The 15,045-nt window shown below is 39.2% G+C and overlaps 6 protein-coding genes across 9 annotated transcripts in view; all 6 read right to left on the bottom strand.

Moving 5' to 3' along the window:
* samd12 (sterile alpha motif domain containing 12) overlaps positions 1-4,441 on the bottom strand; it is a 30,929-nt gene extending 26,488 nt beyond the window's left edge. The window contains exon 1 of one of the 2 annotated variants that reach the window (XM_088365743.1): positions 4,280-4,441. In XM_088365743.1, the coding sequence (XP_088221869.1) occupies positions 4,280-4,292 (13 nt within the window). In that variant the 5' untranslated portion in view covers positions 4,293-4,441. Of the gene's footprint in view, positions 1-3,651; positions 4,098-4,279 lie in introns of those variants that run through there. The other variant, XM_088365742.1, reaches the window with a different exon arrangement.
* A 283-nt stretch (positions 4,442-4,724) lies between these two features.
* LOC148379735 (zymogen granule membrane protein 16-like) lies at positions 4,725-6,422 on the bottom strand. Of its 2 annotated transcripts, XM_088365391.1 has the most exons (6): positions 6,389-6,413; positions 6,234-6,314; positions 6,083-6,126; positions 5,945-5,997; positions 5,524-5,650; positions 4,725-5,436 (listed from the first exon to the last, which is right to left on the bottom strand). In XM_088365391.1, exons 4-6 carry the CDS (start codon positions 5,994-5,996, stop codon positions 5,127-5,129), a joined length of 489 nt encoding a protein of 162 aa, XP_088221517.1. In that variant the 5' UTR covers position 5,997; positions 6,083-6,126; positions 6,234-6,314; positions 6,389-6,413; the 3' UTR covers positions 4,725-5,126. The 2 variants fall into 2 exon arrangements, with proteins under 2 accessions (XP_088221517.1, XP_088221518.1); XM_088365392.1 differs by having other exon boundaries at positions 6,083-6,122; positions 6,234-6,422.
* A 920-nt stretch (positions 6,423-7,342) lies between these two features.
* Positions 7,343-8,598, bottom strand: LOC148379734 (zymogen granule membrane protein 16-like). Of its 2 annotated transcripts, XM_088365389.1 has the most exons (5): positions 8,453-8,598; positions 8,244-8,284; positions 8,119-8,171; positions 7,913-8,045; positions 7,343-7,780 (listed from the first exon to the last, which is right to left on the bottom strand). In XM_088365389.1, exons 3-5 carry the CDS (start codon positions 8,168-8,170, stop codon positions 7,450-7,452), a joined length of 516 nt encoding a protein of 171 aa, XP_088221515.1. In that variant the 5' UTR covers position 8,171; positions 8,244-8,284; positions 8,453-8,598; the 3' UTR covers positions 7,343-7,449. The 2 variants fall into 2 exon arrangements, with proteins under 2 accessions (XP_088221515.1, XP_088221514.1); XM_088365388.1 differs by lacking the exon at positions 8,453-8,598 and having other exon boundaries at positions 8,244-8,444.
* A 138-nt stretch (positions 8,599-8,736) lies between these two features.
* LOC148379733 (zymogen granule membrane protein 16-like) lies at positions 8,737-10,160 on the bottom strand. The gene is made up of 4 exons (XM_088365390.1): positions 9,623-10,160; positions 9,498-9,550; positions 9,228-9,360; positions 8,737-9,135 (listed from the first exon to the last, which is right to left on the bottom strand). The coding sequence occupies exons 2-4, from the start codon at positions 9,547-9,549 to the stop codon at positions 8,805-8,807; spliced, it is 516 nt and encodes a 171-aa protein (XP_088221516.1). The 5' UTR covers position 9,550; positions 9,623-10,160; the 3' UTR covers positions 8,737-8,804.
* An 84-nt stretch (positions 10,161-10,244) lies between these two features.
* Positions 10,245-11,313, bottom strand: LOC148379732 (zymogen granule membrane protein 16-like). Its single transcript, XM_088365386.1, has 5 exons — positions 11,249-11,313; positions 11,109-11,137; positions 10,994-11,046; positions 10,794-10,926; positions 10,245-10,638 (listed from the first exon to the last, which is right to left on the bottom strand). Exons 3-5 carry the CDS (start codon positions 11,043-11,045, stop codon positions 10,299-10,301), a joined length of 525 nt encoding a protein of 174 aa, XP_088221512.1. The 5' UTR covers position 11,046; positions 11,109-11,137; positions 11,249-11,313; the 3' UTR covers positions 10,245-10,298.
* Positions 11,314-11,466: 153 nt separating this feature from the next.
* Positions 11,467-13,781, bottom strand: abrab (actin binding Rho activating protein b). Its single transcript, XM_088365385.1, has 2 exons — positions 12,714-13,781; positions 11,467-12,304 (listed from the first exon to the last, which is right to left on the bottom strand). Exons 1-2 carry the CDS (start codon positions 13,466-13,468, stop codon positions 11,821-11,823), a joined length of 1,239 nt encoding a protein of 412 aa, XP_088221511.1. The 5' UTR covers positions 13,469-13,781; the 3' UTR covers positions 11,467-11,820.
* Positions 13,782-15,045: the final 1,264 nt, after the last annotated feature.

Here is a 15,045-nt window from a genome sequence, read left to right as displayed (position 1 = left end):
CGGCGGACCTGAGGTGCAAGGAAGATTATAGACAAGTGAGCCAGGTTCTGAATGCAATTGAAATGCATGGCACGAAACATTGCACCCTCTTCACCGCTTCCCCTGGTCTCGCCTCACTCTTTCAGGAGATGGCGATTGATATACAATCACACAGAGATGAAATTGCAGTCTTCCTTTAAAAGGATCAGAGAAGCAAAGAGTGGGGTCAGGCTAAAAACATTTAGAAGCCGATGACAAGATGATGACAGGAATTAAGACTATCAACAAAGACAAGATGAAGATAGAGGTCTATTGAATTGCACCCAATCCTATAATGAGACGAGTGCAGGGGAGGGGCAATAATCTTTTTTTTTTTTTTGAATCAGCAACTGTTACTATAAATAGCATTTTACGATCGTCACTCTCTCCACCCTGGCATGCGATGTGTGAACGTTGGAGGGGAAGGCAAGCAACGGGTGTCAGCATCCTTTTCTTTATATTCTCTCAATAATAATAATAATAATAATAATAATAATGTCAGACGGCATACTACTTTTTAAATTGAATAATTAACAATGAAACTAAACAGATATATTTTGAACTTAAAATTATGTCAAAGTAAAAACATTTCCTTATAAAATTTATTACCAGATATTATTTTATTTATTTATTTTTTAAAATATTTTTAGTTGAATGTTGTAAATGTGGGTTTTTTTTTGTCTGTCAGTTAAAGCGACAGGGGTCAACCACTGATTGAATTATTCTAGCAACCACAGTCGCTGCATTCGTTTCGAATGGCGTCAAATATTGACGTGCTGCTCCAAACGTGTGCATGCATATGTGAATAACACTCATGCGTATGAATCTATTCCCTGAGAAACTGAGCAAGCGTAACAAATATGCACGATGGTGTCAAGCAAGTCCACCCACTTCACTCTCAGAAAAAAAAACAACTGTGAGACAAAAACATGAATGTGAGAAATGAAATCAGTGTCTGCTTAGCACACGAAAGTGCTAATTTGAATTTTTTTGAAAGGGAGGAGGAGCTGAAGCGAAGCCACATTTTTTTTTTTGTTTATGAGAACTAGAGACAAAGTAAGTCAGTGAGGCACAGCCAGTTAAAAAAGAAAAAAGCAGTCAAATGGCCCACTTTTTTTGCACAAAGCCGGGTGGGCTAAATATAAACTGCATTTAACTCTGACTCACTTTAGAGCATGCATAAATGCTCTCGGCTTCAAAGTCAAGCAGCAGAAATGCTCCATAAATAGATCGTCTTAATTTAGAACTGTGGAATTGTTCATTTAAATATTTGATAAGAAGTCCAAGGGCCAAAATAAGTTAATTCACAATTGTTCGAATATTAGAGGGGGATTTTTGGGTTTCTGTTTACAATCTCGTTTCCTTCACCTGACATTGACTCCGCCATCCGTGCCCATGGGGATATCACATAATTAACACTTCAGCAGCTTCAAAACGGCAGAGCAGATCATTTCCAGTTCATTTCGGGCCGTGAGGTTGCTCTACTCCACATCACTGACGATGTGAAAATATTCACAAAAAGCCGTGCGTCATTTGTCGCTGAGATGATGGGTGTTAAAAAAAAATAAAAAGTATTCCACTTATCTCGGCTCTCCAGAGTTTAATTTACATGGGCTTGAAAACTTCAAACGGGCTGACATCAAGGCTGGTAGATTTTAAAGTGTCCTTTTACAGCATAAGAAGTGACATTTTGATGATAGATGGTAGAAAGACGAGAGACAATCACAATTTCTCCAATGAGACAAATGCAGCCATCTTTCAATAACTGAATAAGGTCAAAAACAGTATTTTGGCGTTTCTATGCAGTTGGAATATGAACTATTCCAGTAGTATCTTGTGAAATTATCAGACAATGAGGAGGAAATAAATGTACGATGAACAAGGAACAACATTTGAGGAAAATACCCGGATATAATTCGGCCTTATTTCTTAACGTGGTTTAAGAAAACGCAAAAAGCACCAAGGGCATATAGAATTACATATAAAAAGATTTTTCCTTATATTTTTTTACCTTTAATTGAATTTATCCAATGTAATTTTGCCTGAATATTTTTCTAATCCTTTCCTAATCCTTATTTTTGTCAACAAGACTAAAGAGATGCTCCGTCCTGTTGTTACGACCTAACAGATGTAATCCTTTAACCACAGAGCGTAATACATTTTTAGATTCCACTAATTCTATTGCTCTATTAAATCTGGGAATGGATTTGGAATGGGCTTTTCTGAATGGATGCACAAGGCAGGCAGAGGAGGGAGGACATTAAGGAAGCTCCATGCGCAAATGAGCACATTTCGCCACAGGCACAAACAACTGCTTGGGCCAGACTCGGTCGGGGTGCACTTTGAGGCTTTTCATTCCTAGCGTCATCCATTTCGTTGATTTTACCCAAATTTTACATCTGCCATGATTGTTTCACTGTATTTTTACATTGGATTTATTCTGACCTTTAAACGCTCAGGCATCAACTATGATGGGCTTCATCATTAATTAAGAAAGAGTCGAATTCAAAGCTCTTTTGTAGGCAAAGTTTTGAAGTGGTGTCTACTTCCAAAAGAACTTAGAAAAGCTCTTTATTTTTTCAAAATGAATTTTTTCATAAATGATGAAATAGTTGACCTATTTTCCATGTCTGAGGGTCTGGAAGAGAAGCGTCATGCCGCAGAGGTGTGTTATTTTTCCGCCAGTATGATTAAATGAGAACTGAAACGTCGGGTATTGAAGTGTTGGAGTGAGTTTTGGCTATGAATGCCACAGGGATAGCTTTAGAAATCTTAATTAGATAGAATCGAGCGTTTCTAAAAATAACAATCTTATTTTTAGCCTGCGTGGCGAATTTATAAATTCAAGCTTTTGCTGGGATGACACAAGCAAGTTAGTTTTGCAGCAGGTTGCTAAGGCAACAACCAAAATGCGAGTTTCAAATTGCCCCAACCTCCTTGGTCAGTGTCATTTTTAACCCAGCAGTTTTATAGAGTGGATGTTCTATTGGCATGTTTTTTCCCCAGTACTGTCAAGCCATCATCCTTCTTGCCTCAATCGTCACTTACTGCTTCTTCCTCATTACTGTAAATGGAGGGCGTCGTGTTCTAGAATGTGCTTTGATGGATGGTTCTGACATATAATGATATTGATTAAACCAAGGTTAAATGACAAATCTTTGCAGTATGACATTTAGAATTTGGATTATTATAGGGCTCATCATAACCTGTCAAACTTGGGAAAGTTTTTAAGATAGATACCAAATATAACAGGAAAAAAAAAGTGACGTTCAATGCGTCTTCAAAATTCCTCGTCACATGGGAAAGCACGTGTTTTAAAAGACATCTACCAAATAATATTAGACATCACTCTTCTGGTCACTTTTGTGTATATTTAGAACATATTTCCATCTTCTCAACCCATTCAATAACATTGAAGCGTGGCATGTTCTTACATGACAACCAAATAAAACAAAGCATACACGTCATCATGTCTTTTAGGAGAAACAAGACTGTCAAGTTCTGATAGTAACATTTGTTAGAAAGGTATGCTGGGGCGGCTCATTCCAGTCATACAAGCAAGAGCATACACCCAGAGAGAAAAAGATAACTACTACAAGTCAGGAAACAAATGTACAGTTAAAAAGAGCCTACCTCTCATGGGATTCTGGATCCACAAGATACCTCCAATAAGGTGAGGAGACCTGCCGAGCATTGCAAACCTCACACAGTCCAGAAGATTCTCTCAAATCCCCTCAGAGATGCTTCAGTAGCTGTTTACTCTCAATTACAGCCGAGATGATTCGCATGTTAGACCACCTGCTGCAGGATGAGCTGGACTAGTTTTAGAGAAATGCGGTGGACGGAGAGGGACATCACATGACAAAGCCACCGTGCCTTTCCAAACAAATTGGAAGTGGATCATCCGAATGAGATGATTGTGCAAAACAAAGCCCACTCTGTTAGTCTGCAGACCTGTGTCGTGGTGTCACTCTGCAAAAGCATCACGCGCACATTTGGAAACAATGGAAAATGCGCGTGCACACCAACAATGCTGTCTGCAAGTGATGTGTGCTGTCATGAGTAGATTACCGGCACAGTGATGCGGAAAAGGAAAAAAAAAAAAAAAAAGGCTTGCAAAGCATTACCCAATCACGAGCTTTCACACTTGACCCGTTCTAAGTCTGGGCACGCAGAGAAGCCTTCCTTGTCTTTAACTATTTCCTTTTTTTAAATTTATTTGTCCCCCCCTCTCATACAAGCAAACATAATGTCACCTTACCTTCGACGGCCATGACGTCACTCCAGGGATGAGGGCATCACTGGCAAAGGAGATGGAGAAAATTGGAAAGTCAACGCTTTCTCTTTCTACCTTGTTCTGCCGTGTTATCATTTCATTGCTGCGGGCAAAGCAGAGTGCAGAGCTGCTGCCGCACCTCAAAGCATTATGGGCAATGTAGTCATACACTGGCTGAATTTTCAATGAGTCACTCATTCCCTATTTAAATAGGAATTTTTATACAATAGAATAAAATTAAATATTCTTTTAAATTGAATGTATCATGTTTTCTTTGCCTTCTTTTTCTTTTTTTATTCTTCTATTGTTATTATTTTGTTTACCAGGTTGGTGTGCAAGATTCTAAATGACAGATCAATATATTCTCCATAATGCTTATTCTCTTGACATTTAAAAAAAATGGTGACAAGTCTAAAGACAGCAAAATAAATGACAGCAAAACAAGATTTTATTGCAATGAAATGCAAATTCCACAAATCAAAGGACAAATTTACCAATCAGTGACACCTTGAGGAAAAAATGTCATTTATACAACTATTTTTGTCAGTCTAGTTATGCCGTTGCTTGCCCTTTTGTTTCCATATTTTTTTATCTCATATTCTTTTATGCTTAGTGCTGCATATATTGAAAAAAAAATCAAAATAATAAAGCAAATTTATAGGCTAGCTGTTATAATTCTGACAGGGACAAGGTCCAATTAAGTCTCAGAAATCACATTTAAACTGATTAATCCAGTTAAGAGTAGGAAAAAAAAAAGCCCATAATTTCTTGGATAGGTATACCTATTAATTTTTCAAGAGCCAAGCTGAGGGAAGGTTACATTCAAATGAGGCTATACATAATATTTAGGTACGCCCCAATGTGCCCCAAAGAATGTAAAAGAGCCTCCACGGTTTTGGCCGCTGATGAGGATCAGCTCAGTGTCCTTGGTGGGGGCGTACATGTTGAAGGAATTGCCGACGGGCTGACCCGCTTGCAGCGTTCGGCCCTTGTTGGTGATGAACACAAGCGAGTGAATGAGACTGGTGTACTTTCCAGAAACCTGAATAAAGGTTTCACCCTTGAACAACTCCAGCTCCTTGGGCATTCCTGTTTCAAGGCCAATTAGAGCTGACCAAGTGCTACCATAGCGGAACTGGATACTGATGGAGAAACGAAAAAAAAAGGTAGTTAAATTATCATGTTTAGGCAACTCCAGTCCTACCCGATTGCATTTATCAAATATTTACCCGGTGATAAAGCTGTTGTATCGCTCCCATAACCTGATAGCTGTGATGGGCCCATCTCCACCGATAGTGAATGATGTACCTCCCCCAGTGCCAACCGGCTGGGAAAAGGCGTACTGTTCTGCCTGGACTGGAAGGAAGAAGAAAAAAAAAATCTATTGGTCAATCTGTCTATCAAACCCAAATGAAATGTTTACTAAGCTTCAGAGTGGAAAAATTAAAGTTGGAAATGAAAGAATGTTCTGCTTTTAAAAAATACAATCTCGCATGGCAATATGAACAACAACAATCAGGAAGTTCCACCCCAAAAAATATATAAAAAATTGGATCATAGCTTTCTTATCTGATCACAAAATATTCCCCCTTTGTCAAATCTTTTGATAGTTGTTTTCAAAAATGTGTCCAGGAATGCTAACCAACTTACCATTATAAAATACACAAAGAACAAGTATGGCGGTGATTACAATGTTTGGCATTCTGCAAAAAAAAAAGAAAAGAAAAATATAAATATATTTAGTTAATTTGTACATTTGTGAGACATTTAAGTAGCCTCCGTTGTTACCTGTTTGACTGGTCGGAACACACAGCAAATACTACGGCATCTACCTAGTCAGAAAATAAAAAATCTAATCAAAATACACAATAACATTCATGCAAAACTAATATTATGAATAGCTAATAAATCATCAGAAAATCAAACGAATTCTACTCACAGGTTTTCCGTGCAAGGGCTGAAAAAATCTGCTTTCGTTTGAATTATGGGAAGAGCTTTTTAAACAAGCCTTGAGCGACGCCTGAGCCGAATGCAGATTAGAGATGAAAATATCTTGCTTGAAGCCGTAACAAGGAAATAATTATGACCACCCACCTACTTAGTTGCTTTACTGGTCTGCCACTGCTGCCTGTTGAGGATTTAGAATAGAAATAACTATGTTAATTAGGGGTGTGGATGACTGACTCACTCATTTTCATTGTTTAGTTTTTCTTGACAAGTGGTTGAACAGCTGTGAAACAAGTTTTCAGCTATTTCATTTAATTCACCTGCTAGAGTGCAAAGTAGTATGTGCTGTAGATTTGAAAGCTTGAAAACAATGGAGGGGAAATCAGAAAGGTATTATGGAAAAGGTTAAATCGTTTCTTGATGTTTTGAGAATTTGACAATGGTAGCTCAAACAATAAACAATAAACTGGCGCTGTAAGAATAAAATAACTATTTGGCGATTAACATCACTATTTACAAAATGTGTGAACCTAAAATAGCCCGCTTAATTTGACACCCTCAAAATTTCCCAACTTGTTCATATTTTAGTCCTTTTTGCTCAACTTTTGGTTCTCTGACAAATAAATGAACCGTGAACCTTACAACTGGTGCTGCCAATAAAATTCATGGCCTCTTTATGAAATCAAAACGACATCTGAGAATTGATCAATAGCCTCGCAATTCTAGACTCCAGTCAAAAAAATGGCTCCTGATCTTATAATAGCACAGAACAAACGGAACCAGGAAACACATTGACGGATTCCTGAAACATACCGCCCCTTTTTCTTTACCAAATTGTGCAACAGGTTGCAAAAAAAACAGAAAAGTAGGACTGGTGTATTCAAAAGATTAGAAAAATCTAATTAAAGGTTGCACTACATTTGAAATTTTTACCTCCAAAGTGAATCTCTACAAGTCAAGTTGTATTTTGTCAGCCATTTTTATTTTATTTTCAAATCATGCACGTATCGTTTATTCATTTTAAAAGCACACACAAGAAATGATAAACGGCAACGTATTGGCATTCAAGAAAGCACTAAACGAAACACACACACAATTAAATGCAGTAGATGACAGTTTAATCAACATTTCACTTTAGGCAGAGATTTGATTAAGATGTAAAATAATGATGAAGAGAGGATGTTTTATTGTCTTCACAGATGATAGGTTCATTGCAAGTATTTTCCATTCCTTCCATACGGATCCGTAACAAGCGCCCAGTGTGCCCCCATGGAGGTGATGGCCCCTTGGAACCGACCGCTGATGAAGCGCAGTTCGCCATTCTCGTTTTCCGGGTACATGTTGAACGAGTGCCCTACCGGCCTGCCCGCGAAGAGCGAACGACCCAGGTTGGTGGTGAACACCACAGACTGAATGTAGAATGCATATTTTCCTCGAATGGCCACAATGGCCTCGTCGTCAAACAATTCTATCTCCTGCATTGGGCCCAACTCGCGACCCACCACATCGGTCCAGGTGTACCCGTAGCGAAATTGGAAGCTGATGAAGATAAAATAATGTCATTTGAAATGTAGATGAAAAAAATGTGCAATGAAAACGATACATTATAAATAACTTTTTTTACATTTAACTTATGCCAATCATATTATTGCATATGAATTATTTACTCACCCGTAAATGAAGTTATTGCTGGCCTCCCACACTCGGACACCTGTAATCCGTCCGGTTCCGGTGAGGGCATACGAGAGGCCCTGTCCTGTGCCAACTTGGCGCGAGAACGAGTAGGACTCAGCATCATGCCCGACTGCCAAAAATACATGTAGAAACTTTTTAATAAAGAATTAGGTAGATCTAAAAGCATCAATGAATCCATTTACCGTAAGCCAAAGCAGTTCCGGAGAGAAGTGCAATAAAGAGCAGAAAAATCATTCTGTAAAAACAAAAGATAGAGATAAAAAAATGTATTCATTGTAAACATAGGATGAACAGGAATTAGCCTTACCTGTTGTTTGTTGAGTAATTTTCTCAGAACTTGGAGGATACCTTTAAAAACAAAACAATCACAATTTTGTTTGATTGTCTTGGCAGGAACTCATAAATCGATATTCTGATCAAGCTGACAGATAAAACGTGTATTGCCGCTCAAAAAGTCCATCAGATTAAACTCAGAATGACTATTTTTAGCAGTTTATAAGAGGAAACGTTTCGTACCTCCTTCAAGTTGATGTCGAGACGCAGATGAGTGAGTGGAGGAGGTGCTTGTGACTTCAATTTTTTTTTTTTAACTCCTTGTCAGCTATGTTCATGTCGAACCTGCTTTGCTTACACCTATTGGGTGGCGTTGACATGTCTTTTAAATATGACTTTTTCAGTTTGGTACTCCCTCGAGTGTTGTGCTGTGTCAGATTATAATTATTATAAAAAATAAACAAATCAACTAAATTAGATCATCAAATTGGTCGATGATCAAATAATTATTTCAATAAGGACAGAAATTTGATTTTGGTGCAAATTGGTTAACATTTTATTGATATTTATAAAATGTCCAATTCAGATGATAGGTTCATTGCAAGTATTTTCCATTTGTTCCATAAGGTTCCGTAACAACCGCCCAGTGTGTCCCCATGGAGGAGATGGCACCTTGGAACCGGCCGCTGATGAAGCGTAATTCGGCATTCTCGTTTTCCGGGTACATGTTGAACGAGTGCCCTATTGGCCTGCCCGCGAAGAGTGAACGGCCCAGATTGGTGGTGAACACCACAGACTGAATGTTGTGTGCATATTTTCCCGAGATGGCCACGATGGCCTCGTCGTCAAACAATTCTATCTCCTGCTTTTGGCCCAACTCGCGACCCGCCACATTCGTCCATGTGTGGCCGTAGCGAAACTGGAAGCTGTTGAACATAAAATAGTCACTTGAAATGTGTGCAAATAAAAAATGTTGCTGTCCAATGAAAACGATGTATTACAAAAATTTGTCATTCACCCGTAAATGAAGCTGTTGCTGGCCTCCCACACTCGGACACCCGTAATCCGTCCCTTGCCGGTGATGGTGTATGAGAGGCCTTTTCCTGAGCCCACTTGAGGCGAGAACGAATAGTACTGAGGGTCATGCCAGTCTGCCAAGAATACACGCAAAAACAAGAAAGATATAAAATCACTGCCAAACAACTTAATATCTTTGACGTCTATAAGGATCAATGGCACTGAATGAGTTAATGTCATAAAAACATGTTGTGTTAACATGCAGATTTACCATAAGCCAAAGTTGTTCCGGTGAAAAGTGCAATAAAGATCAGAAAAATCATTCTGTGAACACAAAAATAGGGGAAAAAATGATGAAATCATGAATAATATCAAAAGAACAGATATTGGCCTTACCTGTTGTTTGTTTGTTAATTTTCCCAGAAACTGGAGGATTCCTTTCATAAAAAAACAAAAAAAACAATCACAATTTAGTTTGTTTGTCTCAGCAGGAATGCATAAATCAATATTTTGACCAAGCTGACAGATAAAATATGTACTCCCGATCAGGAAGTCCCAGCATTAGTCCATCAGATTAAATTCCGAATGACTATTTTTACTTTTTGTACTTCCTTCAAGTTGATGTCGATGCCCAGATGGACGGAGGAGGTGCTTGCGACTCGATTATTTAAACTCTTTGTCAGTTATGACCACATAGAACCTGCTTTGCTTGCACCTATTTTAAATCTGCTTCCTTGAGCGTCGTTTTGGCAACCAGCATTAACTTGTTGGGTTAGCTAGTTCACCAAATTCTTTCACCAAAAACTCAGCAGTTTTAAGTTAAGTTTGGAGTTGATCTGTGAGAAAATTCTTTAGACATTGCTTTTTTAAAATCTAAATGACAAGGCGTTATTAGTTAAAAATAAGACTTACACACAATGATTAAGTTTCAGTCTGAATATTTTATTGATATTTAATGAGTATAGATCAAATGCAGATAATGAATGAAATTACACGTGTGTTGATTACGTTTCAGTCGGAAGATTTTATTGATATTTAATGAATATAGGTCAAATGCAGATAATGAATGAAATTACACGTGTGTTGCATTTGTGTGTGTATTTGTTCCATAAGGATCTGTAACAACGGCCCAGTGTGCCCCAATAGAGGTGATGGCCCCTTGGAACCGGCCGCTGATGAAGCGCAGTTCGGCCTTCTCGTTTTCTGGGTACATGTTGAACGAATGCCCCGTAGGCCTGCCCGCGAAGAGCGAACGGCCCAGATTGGTGGTGAACACCACAGATTGAATGTTGTGTGTATATTTTCCCGAGATGGCCACAATGGCCTCGTTGTCAAACAATTCTATCTCCTGCTTTTGGTCCCACTTGCGACCCACCACCTTCGTCCAGGTGTGGCCGTAGCGAAACTGGAAGCTGTTGAAGATAAAATAGTCACTTGAAATGGATATAAAAGTATAAAAAATGTTGCTGTCCAATAAAAACAATATATTATAAAAAAAAAGTTATTTTTTTTTTTACATTTAATGTTTGCTACTGATTACATTGTTCCATATGAATGAATCATTCACCCATAAATGACACTGTTGTAGGCATCCCACACTCGGACACCCGTAATCCGTCCTATGCCGGTGATGGCATATGAGACGCCCTGTCCTGAGCCAATTTGTGGTGAGAACGAATACAACTGAGACTCATGCCAGTCTGCAAAAAAAAAAAAAACTTTTTAAGGTAACTCTAAAAGCAAACAAGTATGAGTGAATTCATTTACCGTCAGCCAAAGCAATTTTGGAGAGCAGAGCAATAAAGACCAGAAAAATCATTCTGTGAAAACAAATGATAGGGATAAATAATCACTATAAATATTAGATAAAAATCAGCCTTACCTGTTGCTCGTTTGGGAATTTTCTGGGAACTAAAATAAAACCACAGGAATGCAGAAAAAGTCTTCAGATTACCTCTACAATAAGGAAGTTTCAGTATTACCTTTCCAGGTTGTACTGATTGATTTTACGTTTATTCCCACCTTTTGCACTGGCCCTTCCTTCAAGTAGATGTGGGCATTAAAACAAGTGGAGGAGGATCTTAAGTATTCAAAAATAGGTATGTTTTGAATTCTTATACATGTCCAACCAGCCCTGCCTGCATTTTTTTTGTTTGACATTGACATACCTTTTAACAACTCTATGACATCACCACATATGTATCATGGACGGTTTTCACAGGTGAAACCGAAAGCCCCGAACAAACACAAGCTAATCTTTAAACACTCAATGTCAAATGACAAACCTGAACAACACAATGCACCTCATTCAATATCTATTATATAACCTTTGAGATTTTTTCGAAACAGTTAAAATTGTATCTGCCAGTTATCAACTGTGGATTAAGTCTCCCCTGTGGATATACCCTAACCCTAACCCTTGGTTAAACTAGGTTATCTGCTCATTTAACTTGGAACCCCTAAAACCAGAAGTATCTGGTAGTCCCTACTTTTGTGATTTGAAATGCAAACCTGCCATTTTTTTGGGGGTGGCTGCCCAACGTCGTGACAATAGCGTTGCATCTTTGTTATGCTTGTACCGGATCAAAGCGTTATCACACCAACAGTGTGATGATCACTCCGTCGTCTTGTCCTTGCCACAACATTTCCCCTTCAAAGTGGACCTTCCCGTGTTTTCGAGCTCTCATTAGAATCCCCACCACCTTATCCGAGATACGAACATATCTGTCAAACAGTTCTCCAAACGTAACTCGTGTCTTTCCGTCTTGATCCGGATTAGCCATAGTTCTGATCACGTAACACATATCTGAGATCTCTCCATGGATGTGTTTCTCAGCACGTTTGGCTCTCTCGGCTGTTTTGGTGCCCTCCTTAGGGCGCCCGTATCCGTCTTGACCTTTTTGGAGGCGGAGGGACATGGAGTATTCGTAGTCAAAGTTTTCACTGAAAGGGTTTAGTTTCTGGTTTTCAGTGTGTTCCGAAGCCCAGTTTTGCCAGCGTCTCTTGAGATTCCCAACAGGACTGTATTTCTTGGAGAGAGCATTGATCTTATTGGCATCCACAGCTTCCTTTCCCAACCTGAAAAGGATGTTGAGATTGCATGATTATGTAAAACCACACCAAACTAAACCCATCCACTGACGTGTTAAATGTTAAAGCAGACGTGAAAATGTTAGTCAAGAAGATTTGTGGTTGATGGTCCCTCGGGGGTATCAAATGAACGGTAGCCTCCACCATACATCTGGAGCGTACACAAGATTTCATGAGTGGGCGGCCACTGGTTTCACGCCAATTGAATATATGAAATACATCACAAAAGTCACCAAGGCCAGATCTGTACGATTTCAGAGGTTTGTACCTTCAGCTATCTTCAATGACCAGTCCCGTGTTTTACTTCTAAGTCAAGAACTTGCTGACCGCCCCAATAATTTTACTCAGTTTGTATTCTTTTGACAAACACAAGGTCTGGAAAAATCGTTTTACTCACGATGCGATTTGCGGACGTTTGATTTTCACTGGAGACTCTTCGTCACAGACACGGACTTCCCTTGAACTAATCGGTGGTGCTTCATCGTCTATGTTTAGTGTTTCCTTTTCTACCTCAGAAAGTCCACTATCCTCCTGAGTAACAAGATTCTGCTCTTGTTTCAAATCGTCTTCTTTTGCGGGTTCTTGCTCATTTTCCACCTGAATCTCAGTTGGGATGAGTGGTAAGACCACATCGGAAGACTTTGTGTGGAACGTAGGAGAGCTTTTAGTCTCTAGGAACTTCTGTGCATCGTCACCTGATCCTTCTTTCTCAATTGTCTTTGTCAGTAACTTAACTCCTACACTTCTATTTTGATGCCCACCGGTAACATTCTTCTTCACCAGCGTCATCTTCATCGAGGAGGTAATCGTCGCTACCTCAGAGTTGGTTTCAATCTGGGTTCTATCTTCAGGCAAATTTGGAGGGTCAGATAATCCTTTGGAAGCAACCACATGAGGGAGAACATCCTCCGTCTTCTGACTGGAGATGGATTTCTTATCCGTCCAAGTCTTTTGGGATTCCTCTGCCGAGTCTCCCTGCGTTGGACACCATCCACTCGGTTCCGCAGCCTGCTTCTTCTCATTCTCTGATATCCACTGCTGCCAACTTTTTGCCAAGCCACACACCGTGCTGATGGCTCGAAGCTTCTTGATGTTTTTCTTGCTGGATGCTTTCCATAGAGAGGCTCGATCCTTTTGTTGATTTGACATCATTACACGCGTTGTGAAAACAAATTTAAGGCATGAATAGTCCCTTAACTGAGCTGTCAGGTTCTAACAATATTTTCTTCCTCTACCGAAGCCTACCCGACCAGTTGACGTTTGGGCTCTGAAAGCAGGGTTCCATTCCAGGCACCTTTGCCCGACACTCCTCACCCCAACTCAGAGTCATGTTTCATCACAGCGCCTCAACACTCAAACGCTCTATTGCATATATTTTGCATGACTCTGTTTTGTACTTGCAACATTTTAAGTGATTGGCTATTTTGATCAGAACATTCCGAGAAGCAAGATTGAAGTACATAGAGGAACCCATAGGTCGAATTGAGAGACAGCAAAGTACCATGAGGCAACTCTTGCCCCGAAAAAGAAAGTGCATAGCGAGATGACGCATGTAATGGTTTCAATTTGCAATGCCGCTTAAAGCACAGTTGATTCAAGAGTGCAGGGAAGAAACATAAGAACATTCTTTTGGGACACTTTTAGTATACAGAGCAGTGTGTCATCATTTTCAGAAAGTTACACTTTTTTTTTTCCGTCCAGGAGTTTGGATCTTATAAATAGATACTTGCACGGACGAATGCACAGTTGCAGCTGTTGGCAGTTTGTCAGAGAAGACGAGAGTGACTCATTATGCAATAAACAAGTAAAAGTCAGATTTGGAAATATTTAATTGGTTTCGTGACCTATTTGTGATATGCACTGTTGTTTTAACGCCACTTTAATTAAAGTGCGGAACTGATCAAAGTCAGCAGACAGCTTAATGAGACAGCTGACATTCAATGAGTTGAAAATCCAGCATTGGGCAATACATTCTGCATTTATGAGTGTGCTTAATAATTTGAATTCAACTTGTTCTTATTGCAAAATAATATTTGAAATCCTAATGAGTAACAGTAAATATTATAATATCATTTCTTGGCATCAATCAATGGTATAAATTTGAAGCTATTCTTTCCTTGTGTATTTTTTAAACTCACTTCAGAAAGTATTCAAACAAGTAAAATAAAGTTAATTTATTTCATCCTATTTCAAAACATTAGCAGAACATTGTGAGGATAACTTCTCACCAGGAGATGTCACTGTGGTGCCATTATGGAATCAATTTGGATTTTGGGGTGAGATTACAGCAAGGCCGGTGTCCTGCATGTTTTCTATATCTCCCTGTTGCTTTTTAAAAAAAAATACAAATGTACGACTTGTACCGCCACCCCACCTGACACAAAAAAATTCTGACAACGCAACATGGCCCCGTTACTTTCCTCCAAATCTGACCTCAGCAAGCCAACGTAAACCTCTATATTATCCACTTATAAAGAAGTGATGTGTTATTGTTTGACCCTCAAAAAGAAGGATTAGGTTATTAGGAAAAATTAAATCAAGTCCAAAATACGGATCAGAGAGGACCAACCAAGAGGCTGCGGGCGGGCGGGGAGGGGTCACGGTCACCAGTCCAACGAGAGGACAGGGTGCATTACTGAAACCAGATGGACTCGTTGAGGGAAAGTTAAAAGTTCCTGCTTTAGATTTATATGACAGCCTCCATGACTGTGTTTTACACTATGAAGAGG

Source organism: Syngnathus floridae, chromosome 21 (genome assembly GCF_059516105.1).
Source record: "Syngnathus floridae isolate MCC-2025c chromosome 21, RoL_Sflo_1.0, whole genome shotgun sequence".
In the NCBI taxonomy this organism is placed as follows: domain Eukaryota; kingdom Metazoa; phylum Chordata; class Actinopteri; order Syngnathiformes; family Syngnathidae; genus Syngnathus; species Syngnathus floridae.
This window is presented reverse-complemented; position numbering and strand designations above follow the sequence as displayed.